At 57.8% G+C, this 16033-nt stretch overlaps 1 protein-coding gene across 9 annotated transcripts in view; it reads right to left on the bottom strand.

Annotated features, from left to right (window-relative positions):
* ABR (ABR activator of RhoGEF and GTPase) overlaps positions 1 to 16033 on the bottom strand; it is a 228738-nt gene that overhangs the window by 11669 nt on the left and 201036 nt on the right. The window contains exon 17 of one of the 9 annotated variants that reach the window (XM_054535344.2): positions 489 to 1068. The exons of the other annotated variants lie outside the window; for them this stretch is intronic. Within the exon in view, the coding sequence (XP_054391319.2) occupies positions 949 to 1068 (120 nt within the window). The 3' untranslated portion in view covers positions 489 to 948. Of the gene's footprint in view, positions 1 to 488; positions 1069 to 16033 lie in introns of those variants that run through there. 9 annotated transcript variants of the gene reach the window in all.

Genomic DNA, 16033 nt, shown 5'->3' on the forward strand with positions numbered 1-16033 from the left:
TTGTCCTAGTTTATATTTTTATATTTTCAAGTCCTTTATTCACCGTTATATTTTGCTTCCACAAAAAAATCTGTATACATTGAAAACAAAAATTTCCAGAGACCACAAGGCTCCAAATATTCAAAATATATTCAGGATTAGTTAGTACCATGATTGGCAGTACACAATCAAAAAGGTGGCCAGGCACAGTGGCTCACGCCTGTAATCCCAGCACTTTGGGAGGCTGAGGCGGGTGAATCACCTGAGGTCAGGAGTTTGAGACCAGCCTGGCCAACATGACAAAACCCTGTCTCTGCTAAAAGTATAAAAATTAGCCAGGTGGGGTGGCGGGCGCCTGCAGTCCAAGCTACCACTTGGGAGGCTGAGAAAGGAGAATCGCTTGAACCCAGGAGGCAGAGGTTGCAGTGAGCCAAGATCACACCACTGCACTCCAGTCTGGGCGACAGAGTAAGACTCTGTCTCAAAAAAAAAAAAAAAAAAAGTAAGCCGACACATTATACATTTTATTTATGTATTTTTTTGAGACAGAGTTTCGCTCTTATTGCCCAGACTGGAGTGCAATGGCACAATCTTGTCTCACCGCAACCTCCGCCTCCCGAGTTCAAGCGATTCTTCTGCCTCAGCCTCCTGAGTAGCTGGAATTACAGGCACGCACCATCACACCTGGCTAATTTTTTGTATTTTTAGTAGAGATGGGGTTTCTCCATGTTGGTCAGGCTGATCTCGAACTCCTGACCTCAGGTGATCCGCCCGCCTCAGCCTCCCAAAGTGATGGGATTACAGGCGTGAGCCACCGCGCCCGGCCTCATTATACATCTTGATAAATATTAAGTAGCAGAGTAACTTTTTGGTGTAATTCTCTCTCAGTGAAATGGGCGGAACATTTTTTGTTTTAGTTTGCGTATCTATACGATATTATTTTTTGCTAGAGTGAAACGAGGTTCAGCATCAATCCTGTTCATGTTTCTGGTTTTGTTGTAAAAGATGTGCAGGTGCGGTGGCTCCCAGCCACAGGATCACTTGAGGCCAGGAGTTCGAGACCAGCCTGGGCAACGTAGGACCATGTCTCTAAAATGAACAAAAAAGATGTGAACAATGAAACATTTTGTTCCCATAAAGAAGAAGATGAGGTCGAAAAGAGTTTTATTACAGCCATGTTACACCATTCTTTAACCTCTCTCCATGCTATCCGCCTTAAATCGCATATATACCTATTACTGAAAATTACTTGAAATGATCTCTCAGTTGGAAAATTGAGTCCTCCATCAGTTTTGTGGAAGGCAAAGAACTGGATACCACCTGGCTTTTGAAAGGTTCTAAGTGGCTACTAGAGTCTTTTACTTTCTGAACACTGACCCCAACGTTTCTTTGTTTTGTGAGATGGAGTCTCGCTCTGTCGCCCAGGCTGGAGTGCAGTGGCATGATCTCGGCTCACTGCAAGCTCCACCTCCCGGGTTCAAGCGATTCTCCTGCCTCAGCCTCCCAAGTAGCTGGGATTACAGGTGCCCGCCACCACACCCAGCTCTAATTTTTTATTTGTAGTGGAGATGGGGTTTCACCATGTTGGCCAGGCTGGTCTCAAGCTCCTGACCTCAGACGATCTGCCCGTCTCGGCCTCCCAACGTGCTCGGATTACAGGAATGACCCACCGTGCCTGGCCCCTACCCCAACATTTCTAAAAGCCCCTCTGTTCCCCACCCAGGAGGTCTGCACACCCCGGGCCAAGCCCCCACAGCCAGCCTCGGGCCTCTCCTCTGCAGAGGACAGGATGGCGAGATGCTGGCTCTCAGGCAGATGGCTTTCTGGCAACAGCACCTATGGCAGCTGAGGATCTGCAAACTGATTTCCTGAAAACTCTCTACTCTCCTGCCCACGTCGCCCTCAGAACGTCTCTGTGCACTCTGAGGTGTGCGTGCCACGGTTTGAACACTGTTGCTATAACAGGCCACTGCCATCACGGAAGGGAAACTGGATCTGGGTCAGCCTTGGGCTTCCTGCAGCTCGATGTAGGTCCTTCCCACATCTTCTATCACCCACACACCGGCCGGGGACAGGTGGTACCCAAGCCTCCGACGGGGTCTCGGTCTGCACTGGGTTCGCCCTGGGCCCCGCATTTGGGGCCAGCCGTGGCCCAGGCCCTGTCTTTGGCTGTTCCCTGCCCAGAGAAGAGATGGAACCCAGAACAGGAGACAGAAAAAGTCAGTTGTGTACACAGAACCAAGTGCCCCTCAGGGAGAACCACTGCTCCGAACACCTCTTCACACACGGGAAGCGTGAGGCCATCACCAGCCCGGCTGGAGGCAAGGGTCCTACAGGGTCTCAAAGGAAGCCACAACTCTGGCCTCACTTTCCCGAAACCTCTCTCCCCTCTAAGCTGCTTTTGTTCTTTGCAAACCCTCCTGGATCACACAGGCTGTCCCTCGTAGTTCCTTCATCTCGTCTGGACATGGGGCGGGGCCTGGGTCTGTCCCCAGTTTTGTCCCCCAGCAGTGGCCGCACAGGGTGGAGGAATCAAATGCTCTTTGTCGACTGAGATGCTACCCTTGGGAGAAACATTCTGGAGCGGCCATGACCTCTTTTTTTTTTTTTTTTTTTGAGACAGAGTTTCGCTCTTGTTGCCCAGGCTGGAGTGCAATGGCGCGATCTCGGCTCACTGCACCCTGTCTCCCAGGTTCAACCGATTCTTCTGCCTCAGCCTCCCAAGTAGCTGGGACTACAGGTGCACACCACCACACCCAGCTAATTTTTGTATTTTTAGTAAAGACAGGGTTTCACCATGTTGGCCGGGCTGGTCTCAAACTCCTGACCTCAAATGACCCAACCACCTTGGCCTCCCAAAGTGCTGGGATTACAAGTGTGAGCCACCATGCCTGGCCAATTTTTGTATTTTTAGTAGAGACGGGGTTTCACCATGTTGCCCAGGCTGGTCTTGAACTCCTGACCTCAGGTGATCTGCCCACCTTGGCCTCCCAAAGTGCTGGGATGACAGGCATGAGCCAACACGCCCGGCCTGTATTTATTTTTCTAGAGACAGGGTCTCACTGTGCCATCCAGGCTGCTGTGTTGCCCTGAGCTTGAGTGATCCTCCTGCCTCGGCCTCCTGAAGAGCTGGCATTACAGGCATGCACCACTGTGCAGGCCCTTATTTTTTTTATTTTTTTGAGATGGAGCCTCGCTCTGTCGCCCAGGCTAGAGTGCAGTAGCTCGATCTCAGCCCACTGCAAGCTCTGCCTCCCGGGTTCACGCCATTCTCCTGCCTCAGCCTCCCGAGTAGCTAGTGGCAGGACTACAGGCGCCCACCACCACACCTGGCTAATTTTTTGTATTTTAATAGAGATGGGTTTTCACTGTGTTAGCCAGGATGGTCTCGATCTCCTGACCTCGTATCTGCCTGCCTCAGCCTCCCAAAGTGCTGGGATTATAGGCGTGAGCCACCACGCCTGGCAGGGCCCTTATTTTTTAATTGACACATTGCAGTTGTACGTATTTATGGGGCACAGTGTGATGTTTTGAGACCACCCCTTCTTGAGGCAGGTCTCTCCACACATCAGCATAAGCTTCAGGCCAATTCCACAGCCCCTGGTCAGATTCACCCAGAGCACCTCCTGCAGGAAGCTGAGCCAATGGTCCCTCCCCACATTTCAGGGGGACCTGGACACAGCCTGGTGGGGGGGGAATGGGCAGGATTCGGAGGCAGGCTGATCTGAGTCTCCCATTCAACCGTGCGCACTTGGGCAAGGCCTTTCACCTCCGTGAACTTCAATTTCCTCATGGAGGCGTCCGCACCTGCCTCACAGGGTTGTTATGGAAAAGAGTGAGAGCAACGGACATCTTGAGCCCTTCCCGCAAGTCTGACACTGATGAATCCTCTACACACAGCATCTGCGTTCATCATCATGATAGCAGACATAAGCGGTTTAAGCGCTCATAGCTGCTCCCATCTCACACATGAGGACACTGCGGCTTAACGAGAGCGAGGAATTTACCCAGTGCACACCTAGGAAGTGAGAGCTGGGGTTCAAAATCAAGGCCCCCAGCACCCTCTCTGCTGAAACTGCAGAATGTGTGAAGTCCCTGACCGGCAGCTGCTGTAACTGCGGCTTCCTCAGAAAGGCGACATCGGGCCTCCTGGTGTGTGTCCCGACCCGGTGGGCAGACCTAGGTGCTGGGAGGACACCCCCAGTACAGCCCTCCCGCTGCCTCGTGCCCATCACTTCCGCTCCAGCTGCCAGGTCCACCCCTGTGTTCTCCTGGGACAATCTGACCCAGGACTGCAACTCCTGATGCTAAGGCCCAGTTCTCGCCCCGCCTTCTGCAGAGAGCCTTCTCGGAGGGCCCCAGGTCATGGTGGGAAACTTTGGGTCCTCTCTGCCTTCCTGCTCCACTAAGAGCTGCCCCTCTGCAGCCTCCCAGGCAAAACTTGCTGCTGTCTCACACACTCCAGCCCCTTCTGAGGCCAGGCCTGGGCCAGGGGCACTTTCCTAAGCTGCAAGACCCTCAAGCCCTGCCATCTTCCCGGTGCCTGCTGCAGGTGTGGCCCTGGTATCCACTCAGAGAGGCCTGCCTGGCCCCATGGTGCCCTGACAACGATGCTCTGTCTCCCAGGAGTCCATCAGCCTCCAGAAACCAAGTCTATTTCAGGATATCATTTAAACACAGAGGAGGGAGGGGGAGGGAGAGGGACAGGGTACATTTTCCAGAGGAACGCTGCTGCCCGAAACTGCGCTGGCTATTTATAACTCCTGGGAAATGTGGACTCTGCTATTTCCTGATGAGATTAGCGCCAGGGTGGAGGGGCCAGCCCCTGGGACGTTGGTGGATGGGACACCTGACTGCTCACCCTCTGGTCCCGGCAGACAGGTGCCTTCCATGGGCCCAGGGGAGCATGTACCTGGGGGATGTCTGATCACCTGAAGCAGGGAGACAGAGGGAGCTTGTGAAGGGCCAGGCTGAGAAGACCACCAGGGGCACATGAGGACTGGGGCCTCCCCAAGGTAGACCACAGGCAGGAGACAGAAACAGGCTGCAAAACATCGTGGAGCCAAAAGGCGGACGAACGACTGGGCGAGGGGTGGATGACTGGACCATACATGGTCACTGAGAGCAGCTCAATTATTTGCTTTTTTTTTTTGAGACGGAGTCTCACTCTGTCGCCCAGGCTGGAGAGCAGTGGCGCGATCTCAGCTCACTGCAACTTCCACCTTTGGTTTCGAGCAATTGTCCTGCCTCAGCCTCCCGAGTAGCTGGGATTACAGGCACGAGCCACCATGGCTGGCTAATTTTTGTATTTTTAGTAGAGACAGGGTTTCACCGTGTTGGCCAGGCTGGTCTCGAACTCCTGACCTCAGGTGATCCGCCCGCCTCGGCCTCCCACAGTGCTGGGATTACAGGCGTGAGCCACCGCGTCCGGCCGACTATTTTCTTTTTGTCCGGACACTGAGCCATGGTCAAATCATGACTGCACATTCAGACCTCTCTCAAAGAGAAATGCTGATCTTGGGGGCTCATGTCCAGGAGACGACCAGGTCCCCTGCGGCAAAAAGCCAGCAGGCAGGGGCACCAGGTTGAAATGGGGCTCCGTCACCTCCGAGGAAGCAGAAGTGAAGACCCGAAGGTGAGCGTGGATTTTCTGCCAAGAATCCCGTAGGTGCTGGTGGAGGTCGCCTCGCCTTTTTGGACCGAAGTGACCTCATGTTTGGGGCAGGAATCAGCAAAGTGGCCTCGCAGCGGGGAGAGGATTTGAGGCTCCCGGGCAGAGGGTGCTCCACGCACACCTGAGCGTCCTCCAGAGCTGACTTTCAGGAACATCCTGGGGATGCCCCTGAGGGTCTCAGCCCTTCCTCCCGGCTCACCTCTCACCCCCTGGAGCAGGTGACCCCATTTCTCCTGCCTCTGCCTGGAGGGCTGCTCCCGGCCAGCTCCCCGTGCTCGGATTCAGGGGCACCCTCCCTCCGGTCTCCACTCCTGCTCCCTCGGAGGTGACAGAGCCCCCATTCCAACCCAGTGCTCCCGCCGGGCCACCCTCTCCACTGCAGCACACAGCTCGCCCCAAGGTCTTCGGAGATGGTTTCCGCCACCTCCCCTCCCACAAGCCCTCACCCAGGACCCTTTAATCCGCAGTAAGGGGCCTGTGGTGACCCTGCCCAAGGCAGGTGGGACTTAGAACTAGCCACTGGGGGTCTCAGTGGAGGGGGGAGCAGAGGTCCCGAGCAACCTTCAGCGGACGCCACTCGGGATGTGATCCAGGGGCTCACTGGACGATGGGAACCTGAAGACCACATTTGCCAGGGCCCCAAGAGCTCCGAGGCCTCCGCCTCCTTCCTGAAAGCCGCTTCCCTCAGGAGCCCACTCGGTCACTCCCACCGCCCAGGAGCCAACCCCCTGAGGAGCCCTGCCTCCGGGCACAGCCCTGCCCTCCTGCCCTCGGGGCCGGCCCCGTCCTTCCTCTCACAGCTGGCGCTCCTCTACCCTCCGCCCTCTGAGCCCCAGCATCCCAAAATGTGGGAGGGTTTCCCTCAAAGGGGGTTGCAGAGGTTCATAAAAAAAAGTGCTTCTTCGGCCAGGTGTAGTGGCTCACACCTGTCATCCCAGCACTTTGGGAGGCCGAGGCAGGCGGATCACGAGGTCAGGAGATCGAGACCAACCTGACCAACATGGTGAAACCCCGTCTCTACTAAAATTACAAAAATTAGCCAGGCGTGGTGGCGGGCACCTGTAATCCCAGCTACTCGGGAGGCTGAGGCAGGAGAATCGCTTGAACCCAGGAGCCGGAGGTTGCAGTGAGCCGGAGCCGAGACTGCGCCACTGCACTCCAGCCTGGCGGCAGAGCAAGACTTTGTCTCAGGGGGAAAAAAAAAAAAAAAAAGTGCTTCTTCACAAAAAGGTGGTAAATCTGTTCCTGAGAGGTGGGACAGGAACGCCAGAAAATGACTCCCAGCCAGGCGCGGTGGCTCACGCCTGTAATCCCAGCACTGTGGGAGGCCGAGGCGGGCGGATCACTCGAGCTCAGGAGTTTGAGACCAGCCTGGCCAACCTGACGAAACCCCGTCCCTACTAAAAATACAAAATTAGCCGGAAATCACTTGAACCCGGGAGGCAGGGGTTGCAGTGAGCCAAGACAGTGCCACTGCACTCCAGCCTGGGCAACAGGGCAAGACTCTGTCTTAAAAAAACAAAAGCAGAAAATGACTGCAGAAGAAGGACCTCAGTGAAAGTGGCCCCCGGACAGGGAACCACGTGGAAGGTGGAGCTGTGTGGGCGCATTTCACGCCTGCCCTGGAGGGGCCGCGGAGCCCAGGCCCCGAGCCAGGCATCGGGTCTGAGGGTGGGCACGTTTCCTGGGGCTCCCAGGCCAGCGGCCACGGTGGCAGCCCGGGCTGGCTTTCCCCTACCCTCCCCCAAGGGCAGCCCCACGCTCAGGGCTGGGTCCCCGTGGGACACCGAAGCCGGCCTGTCATTGGGGCAGACCACAGGCGTGAGAGGCACGGCGGGGCTGGCAAGCTGGCAATGGGGGAGACGGGAGTTGCCAAGAGCCCGCCTCTCCTCCCTCGAGGAGGCGCCGGAGGATTCCGTCAACGTGGCTGCTCCGAGAGACTCCAAGAGAGGCAGGGCAGAGAGGGAGGGGCTGCCAGGACCTACCCCTGGCTTCCAGCTCAGCAGCTGGGTCGGGGACACCAGGTCGGGCTCCATAAACTCTCCCCACATCTCCCCATGGCTTGGCATCCACACTGCTAGGCCAGGCAGGCTCCGCCCCTCCAGCCCTCACCCTGCAGGGTCAGCCAGGCTCCCTTGTAGCCAAGGTGCCCTGCAGCCAAGGTGTGCCCGCCTGCCATACCCAGGCCAGCCACAGATAGGCTCGGGCTGATGCTGTGTTCCAGGGCCTCGGCTGGCCTCCCCTCCGACACCAGAGAACTTCGAAGTTCCCCAAGCCTCACGGAAGGAAGGGGAATAGCAGCTCTGAACGATGCTTCTGTTGAAGGCAGGTTAGCCTCTTAGCACCCGCAGCAACCTGCCTTCCCCAGCATCCACTCCAGCGCCTCTGCCTGCCCCACGTCCACTCCAGCGCCTCTGCCTTCCCTAGGGCCCCTCCAGCGCCTCTGCCTGCCCCACGTCCACTCCAGCACCTCTGCCTGCCCCACGTCCACTCCAGCGCCTCTGCCTGCCCCACGTCCACTCCAGCGCCTCTGCCTTTCCCAGCGCCCCTCCAGTGCCTCTGCCTGCCCTGGCACCCACTTTGCTTTTAGCCCCCGGGCTGGGCATGGCTGACCTCGAGGAGAAGCAGACAAAACCCAAACTTGGGCTGCTCTTGGAGGACCCACAGCCAGGCACATCTCCCCCAGCGGCCTGGGGCTCCGTCTTCCTCAGGGCCAGCCCACCCCACCACTGCCTCCCTGTGCAGGCAGCCTGGAGGCTTCAGCTTCAGCTTCAGAACTGGGCTGCAAATACTAGCCAGGAAGCCGGCCCTGCCCCAACCCAGGGCAGGTCCAGGATGCCAGGGTAACAAGGGCAGGGGCAGTGGGGCCCTCTTGAGAAAAGGAACAGGCCAGGGCCAAAGCAACACAGAGGCCCCGTCCTGAAAGGAAAGGGGCGCCCTCAGAGGTCAAAGTCCAAGATGAGAGGCCTTCTGTGGTCCTGACCAGGAAGCTTCACGCTGGCGGCCATGGGAAGGCCAAGGACCTGTCAGACCTCCACAGGCTCCGAAGCCTCGAGCTGGACCTGGAGTGGTTAAGAAACATCAACAGGGCCGGGCGCGGTGGCTCACGCCTGTAATCCCAGCACTGTGGGAGGCCGAGGCGGGAGGATCACCTGCGGTCAGGAGTTCGAGACCAGCCTGGCCAACACGGAGAAACCCCGTCTCTACTAAAAATACAAAAATTAGCCCGGCATGGTGGCACATGCCTGTAAACCCAGCTACTCAGGAGGCTGAGGCAGGAGAATCACTTGAACCCGGGAGGCGGAGGTTGCGGTGAGCTGAGATTGCGCCATTATACTCCAGCCTGGGCGACAGAGCGAGACTCCACCTCAAAAAAAAAAAAAAAAGCAGCATCAACAGCCTTCTCTGAAACCAGCTTCACCCTCCCTGCCCGGACCCGAACACTTTCTGGGCATGGAGCTCGCCACTGGGGACATGAGGGGCTCCAGCAATTCCAGGGCCCAGGTCAGCTCTGAGCGGCCCCTCCCAGGCCTCGCCTTGCTCTGAGTCTCACGTTCAGTGGCGTCGTCGCGAAGAACTGTCGTGCCTGTTGCTATGCACGGCGTGCCAGGCTGGGCACCACACTGATGCCTGACGGGCAGGAGCCCGGCATCTCCAGACGCCCCCATCTGGGGCACGCAGCCCAACCGCAACTGGCCATGGAAGGCAGGACACTGCAGGTGAGAGCCTGCACTGAGGGTGAGCTGCTGGGGTCTGAGCGCCACCCCTCGGCTAAGCCACTCAAGTGACCTCATCTGGGTCACTCTCTGAGCCTCATTCCTCATATATAAAACAGTCTGGGCCAGGCACGGGGGCTCCCGCCTATAATCCAGCACTGTGGGAGGCTGAGGCAGGTGGATCCATTGAAGCCAGAAGTGCAACATCAGCCTGCGCAACATAATGAAACCTCGTCTTTACAAAAAATACAAAAATTAGCCAGGCATGTTGGTACATGCCTGTAGACCCAGCTACTTGGGAGGCTGAGGTGGGAGGATTGCGTCAGCCTGGGAGATGAAGGCTGCAATGAGCCGAGATGGTGCCACTGCACTCCAGCCTGGGCGAGAGAGTGAGACTCCCTCTAAAAAAAATTTAAAAATGTAAAACAAAATTCAAAACACATTTAGGGCTGGCGCAGTGACTCATGCCTGTAATCTCAGCACTTTGGGAAGCCGAGGCGGTGGATCACCTGAGGTCAGGAGTTCAAGACCAGCCTGGCCAACAAGGTGAAACCTCGTCTCTACTAAAAACACAAAAATTAGCCGGGCGTGGTGGCAGTTGCCTGTAATCCCAGCTACTCAGGAGGCTGAGGCAGGAGAAATGCTTGAACCCGGGAGCCAGAGGTTGCAGTGAACCAAGATAGCGCCACTGCACTCCAGCCTGGGTGACAGAGCAAGACTCTGTCTCAAAACAACAACAAACAAAAACAAAAGAACCCAAATAAATAAATAAAACAGTGTGAATAACAGCACCTCGTAGGTGTCACCTCAGTTGCGTCACAGGCTAAGAACGATGCCTCGTACAGTACGTGTTCAAGACATATCATCGCCACAGAACTGTGCTTGAACACCCCGCGGCTTCCCGCTGCATTCAGATTAAAGGCCGAGCTCCCTGTCCTGAACCGCAGGGCCCCACGTCGCCTGGCCGCCGTCCCCTGACCCCACACTGTCCCTGCCGCCCCCCTCTGCCTCTGAACACACCTGCCTCGGGGTGTGGACCTTGCCGGTTCTTTGGCTTGGAATGCACTGCCACCAGGTTTTTTATGGCTGAATTCCTCTTGTCATTTAAATCTTCGTGCAAAAGTGATCCTCTCAAGCCAGGCGTCCCCCCATCACTCTCCACTGCGTTCCCCAGTTGTGTTTATTTTCTTCACAGCACCTCATCTGACCCGCCAGGATCTCATTTGTTGACGGACTCCTCCTGCAGACAGGGTCTCGTCTGTCTCGGGCGCCTCTGTGTCCCTAGTTCCTGCAGGCCAGCACGTGGAAGGTGCTCCGGCAACACTCACAGGCCAGAGGAACCAAGTGGGGCACAGGGGAAGGAGCTGACAATGGCTCCCCGCCAGGGCTGCTTCAGGACAGGGGTCAGGAAGCCCTGTGTTCCCACTGAACCCCCTGCTCCCGTGTCCACTGAATGGCTGGCGCTGGCCCAGGCGCAGCCCTGTGACAGACTCTCCCAGGGTGCTCAGGGTTTAAGGTTTAGGACTAGGAATCTTGAGACATGGCCAAGATCATCACATGAACTGGATTCCAGGAGATCATCCTGTTCAGCTCCTTCATTGAGCTGATACCAGAGAACCAGAGAGGCAAAGGGATGTACTCACGGGCACACAGCAGTTAAGTAGCAGCCCGAGACGAGAAAAATGGGAAACCTTGACTCCCACCAGCCTGGCGCCCTGTCTTCTCTGGCACCTTGTGCCACATGAGCCTGAGGGCTGGGGACCCCGGAGACCTCTCCGAGCACAGCCATGGCATCCAGGCATCGGATGGGAAGGGCGCTGTGGACGTCACAGCTCTGGCTGTGCCCGTCATCGGAACCAGCCCCGGCTGGGGTCACGATCCAGAAAAGAGATCCCTCCAGATTTCGGCTCAGGAGCTAGCTCCACTGTCTTGAAGCGGGACTGGGGAAGTCTCCGTGGGGATCCTGGGGCCTCCCAGGACCAGCTCCACGGGCCCTCCCACCTCTCCAGGACCCATCCTGGAGGGTCAAGGGTCCACGGCTCACTGGATCCAGGGCTGACGCTGGGTTTCTCCCCGGGGTGGGGCAGGCAGGTCGTAGGCGCAGGGGACCGTCTGTTCCTCGAAGGTGCTGGGGGGCCGTCAGGACACAAACATCTTCCTGCCCCAGCATGATTTCACAGGGGAAAGGAGGCCAAAAAACAGCACCTGTTGACCAGTTCCCAACCATCTGGGCAGTGAGCGAGGCCACTCAGCAGAGGACCAGGCCTTTCCAGCACCAGCGCCCTGTGGCCAACACCTGGCAGCTCCCCCAGACTCACACCTGCAGGCTTGGGGGCTCCTTCCAAAATGTCTGGGGCGTCACTGCCTCTGGGTACTATGGCAACACTGGGCTCAGGGAGCTTTGGCCTTTGAGGAACCCCTTTGGTTGGCAGGTTCTCCTCTCCCTGGTCCAGAGCCATCCAAAAGCTGGGGCACCACGCCCAGCACCGCTGGCTGGCCAAGCCGTCTGTGGCCTGCAGGGAGGCTGGGGAGGACCAGCGCCCTTCTACCCTCCCTAAGTACCAAGAAGCGGCACCTTGCCAAGTTCACTCAGAGCAGGGTTCCGGCCTTGGTGTCTACAGCCCCCTCTGAAGTCGCACACAGTGTGTGCATGGGATGGCTCTGTGTCTGAGTGGCCTCCAGAACCTTCATCAGATTCTTAGAGTCCAGGGTTCCTGCTCTGTGGACTCAAGCAGGCCTCTTGGGAGCTGGCCTGGCAGAGAGGTCAGAGAGCACTCATGAGGCCCCAGCAGTGAGGTCTGCCCACTCGGCGGGTGGGTAAGTGCTGTGGAAAAGAGGGAGGGTCGCCCAACCCCACTGCCAACCTGTCAGCCAGCCTGGCCGCAGTGAGGACCCACACAGAGGCCCAGGAAGAAGTGGGCTGGTGCAGGGGCCTCCAGCTCTCGGGGGAGGCACCACTGTAGTCCTGTCTGTGGCTGAGGGGTCGCTACAGCGGGGGGTTTGAACAGAGAAGACACACGATGAAGCTTTCTTCCCACAGGGAAACAAGGAAGGGCGGTGGGCAGCCGGGCCAGGCCAGACTTCTATTGCAGAAGGCTGCAAGATCTTTCCTGACGCCCAGACTGGATTATAAAATAAAGTACACGAGCCCAAGACGTATCTGTATCTTGTACCCAGCACCTGTGTACCCTCGATGGCCAAGTGAGGGGCACAGTGAACCTCTGGGGCGTGCACGTGGTCTGCACAGCTGGTGCCATCAGAAAGGAATAAACGACAGGCTCTGCGAGGGGTGGGGTTGTCCTGCGGTGACGATCAAGCGGACAAAGAAAGGGACCCCTCCCCCCCCCACCCCCAACCGAGACCGAGTCTCGCTCTGTTGCCCAGGCTGGAGTGCAGTGGGGCGATCTGGGCTCACTGCAACCTCCACCTCCCAGGTTCAAGCGATGCTCCTGCCTCAGCCTCCCTAGCAGCTGGGATTACAGGTGCCCGTCACCATGCCCGGCTAATTTTTTTTTCTTTGTATTTTTAGTAGACACGGGGTTTCACCATGTTGGCCAGGCTGGTGTCGAACGCCTGACCTCAGGTGATCCACCCGCCTCTGCCTCCCAAAGTGCTGGGATTACAGGCGTGAGCCTCCACACTTGGCTAATTTTTGCATTTTTAGTTGAGATGGGGCTTCTCCATGTTGGCCAGGCTGGTCTTGAACTCCTGACTTCAGGTGATCCAAGAAAGGGACCTTCTTCTAAGACCATCGTGAGCCTGAACCTTCCCCGAATGGCCCAAGAGGGGCTCTCCACCCCGTCCTTCCCCAGGTAACACCTCTGATCCTCTCCGAAGCAAAGGCAGCAGCTCCCATCACAGAACACGGGACTCACTGTGGGGCTCAGCGGTGCCAGTGTCCAGCTTAAGAGGAGCTCTTTGGAAGTAGGGAATCCTCAGACCCACGTGGCTGTGCTTCAGGGCAGAGACAAGGTCACCTGAAGCTGCCCTCAATCTCCTCCTCAGACCCTGACAGCTAAGCCTGAGTCCCCACCGCCGGCCAGCATCTGTCTGGCCTGGTCTGGGTCAGGAGCGTCTTGGCCTTGGTTGCTATATAAGGGCCTCAACTTCCCCGACAGACAAATGCTTCTGGACCGGCCTCCCTTCAAGCCCTCTTAGCCTCCTCACGGCTCCCAAAAGGGGATGCTGCGGGGACAGGGTTGGGGGGTTCCTCCTTCAGCCCCTTCCCCTCCAAAGCTCAACCGAGAATCTAGAATTCAGCCCCTTCCTCTCCAAAGCTCACCCAAGAATCTAGAATTCAGCCCCTTCCCCTCCAAAGCTCAACCGAGAATCTAGAAGAGGGAAGGATGGGAGGGAGAGCAAGGCGCCGGGCCTGGTCTACTTGAGTGTGATTGAGGCAAAAAAAAAAAAAACAGGGAAAAGGAAAGAAAAGTAGAAACGTGAAGTTCAATACCGAGAGCCCTGGCTGAACCCACAAACCCAGATGCCACGTGTCTCCCAGCTAAACGCTCGCACAACAAGCTGACTGCCAAGTCAGGGGCTGGAATGAGGCTTTGGCCCCGGAACTCTCCTCTGGGGACAAGAACAGCTCAACCACGGGGACCCCCGCTGGTACCCAAAGGAGCCTCCGTGAGTGTCCCTGCCTCCTCTCCCCCAGAAACCAGAGGCCCTGCACTATTTAAAGTCTCAGTTCTAATAATGAGACCTTTCCATCTGAACAGATTCTTAAATCCCAGCCCTGGATGAGTCACACCCCTGCATCCAGCCTTTAACGAACCTTCAAGTCAGTGGAAGCAGGAGGGCCACCAGTGTTTCTCGCACCCACAGCATCACTCAGGGCAAAGTTAACGAGGAGTTAATGAGGCGATCCCTCCTATCAGTCTGGGCAGTACCAGGCACCCTTCCCTTACCCCACCGAAACGAAACTGCCTAATCCCAGCCCCTCGGCCGAACTTTGAAGCTGTTGCAGGAAAACGCCAGGTTAATGTGGCTGAGGATAGAAAAGAAGAGGCCGGCAGGCCTGGCCCCTCGACTCTGCTGCTCACCCGCTGGCCTGCACACAGCGACGTGGGAAGCACAGGGCAGACGTCTCTCCGTCCACCACAGCGCTGACCCCTGTGTCCACAACACGGACACACTGTGCCACACAGCACGTGTTAGGGGACTGAATCGCTCGTCACACAGAGCAGCCCAGGACCAGGGCCACCCTGAGCTGCACTGACGCCAACTGCTCAGCAGCTCAATAGCCCAGCGTCTGCCTGGCCACCACCCCTGCCCAGAGATCCCCATCAGACACGGAGCCAGCAGACAGCGCCAGGGGCAAACCCAGCTAAGGAATTCCTGAAGGGGCTCCTCAGTTCTGCCGGCCACAAATGCATAGAGAAAGAACTGAAAGTACGGGACCTCGGGTTTAAAAGTTGCCCCCTGCCCACCAGGCGCCTCCTCAAAGGGGCAGGTAAACTGGAAGCACCCTGTTTGGCTGGCGCTGGACCTGGAACCTGCCAGGTCAGTTTCTTGCCAACCCTGACGTTTGGGGATGGATGGTGAGCTCTGGGCTGGTGCCTGCTGGCCTAGGCAGGGGCTGGGGAGGGGATGAGTCCACGCTGCCGGGCACAGACAGCTGCCTCAGCACAGAGGGGCTCCGGCAGCAGCTGGAGCCAGCAGGGCTCTGCTAGCCCGGTCCCCAGGGAGGCTGAAGGTGACACAGGGGCCAGGGCAGGACAGCTCAAGTTGCTGCCCTGCCCAGCACTTTCCAGGGCTGATGTCACCTCTGGGAGGTCAAGTATGCCCCATGGCAGGAGCTGAAATGAAATGAGGGGCCAATGAACCCAAGATCACTTCCTCCTGGCTGATGCCAGGAGCCTCAATGCCAGCTGGCAGTAAGAGCCTGCAGAGAGGGTCCTGTGAGCCTCAAGAGGACCTGCAGATCCCCACCACGGACTGGCCAAGGCCTCCCTTGTTGCTCTCTTGATGGATGGGCCCAGCCCTGGCCAGCCGGACTGGCACCCTGGGACAGCTTACTCGGGCAGTTGATTTGATCTGCAGAGTTATCGAGCGCTTCCTGTGTGCTGGGCGCTGGGTCTGGCTCTTTCTCAGATGCCCGATGCCAGGGCCCCAAGCCAGCCCCGAGGCAGCCTGCCCAGCTGCAGGACAGTCGGCTTCTATTTCAGATTTTAATCCCAACTCAGGTCTGGGGCTGCAGGGGCACCGGCGGTCTGCCCTGGCACACGGACTGAACGCCTGGTGCCCGGCGGGCACTGGGCCCACAGTCAGATGGGTGGTCCCTGAAGGGAAGCCTGGAGCCCCCAGACCCGGCAGCATCCCCCACTCCCCACAACCCTGCACAGAGAAACCTCACAGATGGGGCAGATGGGGCTGCGGTCGGCGCCCCTCAGCAAAGGGGCAGCCAGCAAGGCCCGCTGGATGCAGGGGGTCAGGTCGAGGCTGAACAGGGCGGCAAGACACAGACCCAGAGGCAGGCGTCTCCCCGTGGGCGGTTTGCGCTCCCGGCAAAGCAGGGTCCACCTGCCGAGAAGAAACCTCCCTTCTCCTGAGGCAGGGGCAGATGCCCGAGCGTCCAGGTGGGGGCGGCCCCGGCGTTCGCCATCAAGTTCAAGCCACTTAGAGCGACGCGCACAGACCCCAGCTCTGTCCCGGGACTCCA

This window comes from Pongo abelii, chromosome 19, assembly GCF_028885655.2.
Source record: "Pongo abelii isolate AG06213 chromosome 19, NHGRI_mPonAbe1-v2.0_pri, whole genome shotgun sequence".
NCBI classification, from domain to species: Eukaryota; Metazoa; Chordata; class Mammalia; order Primates; family Hominidae; genus Pongo; species Pongo abelii.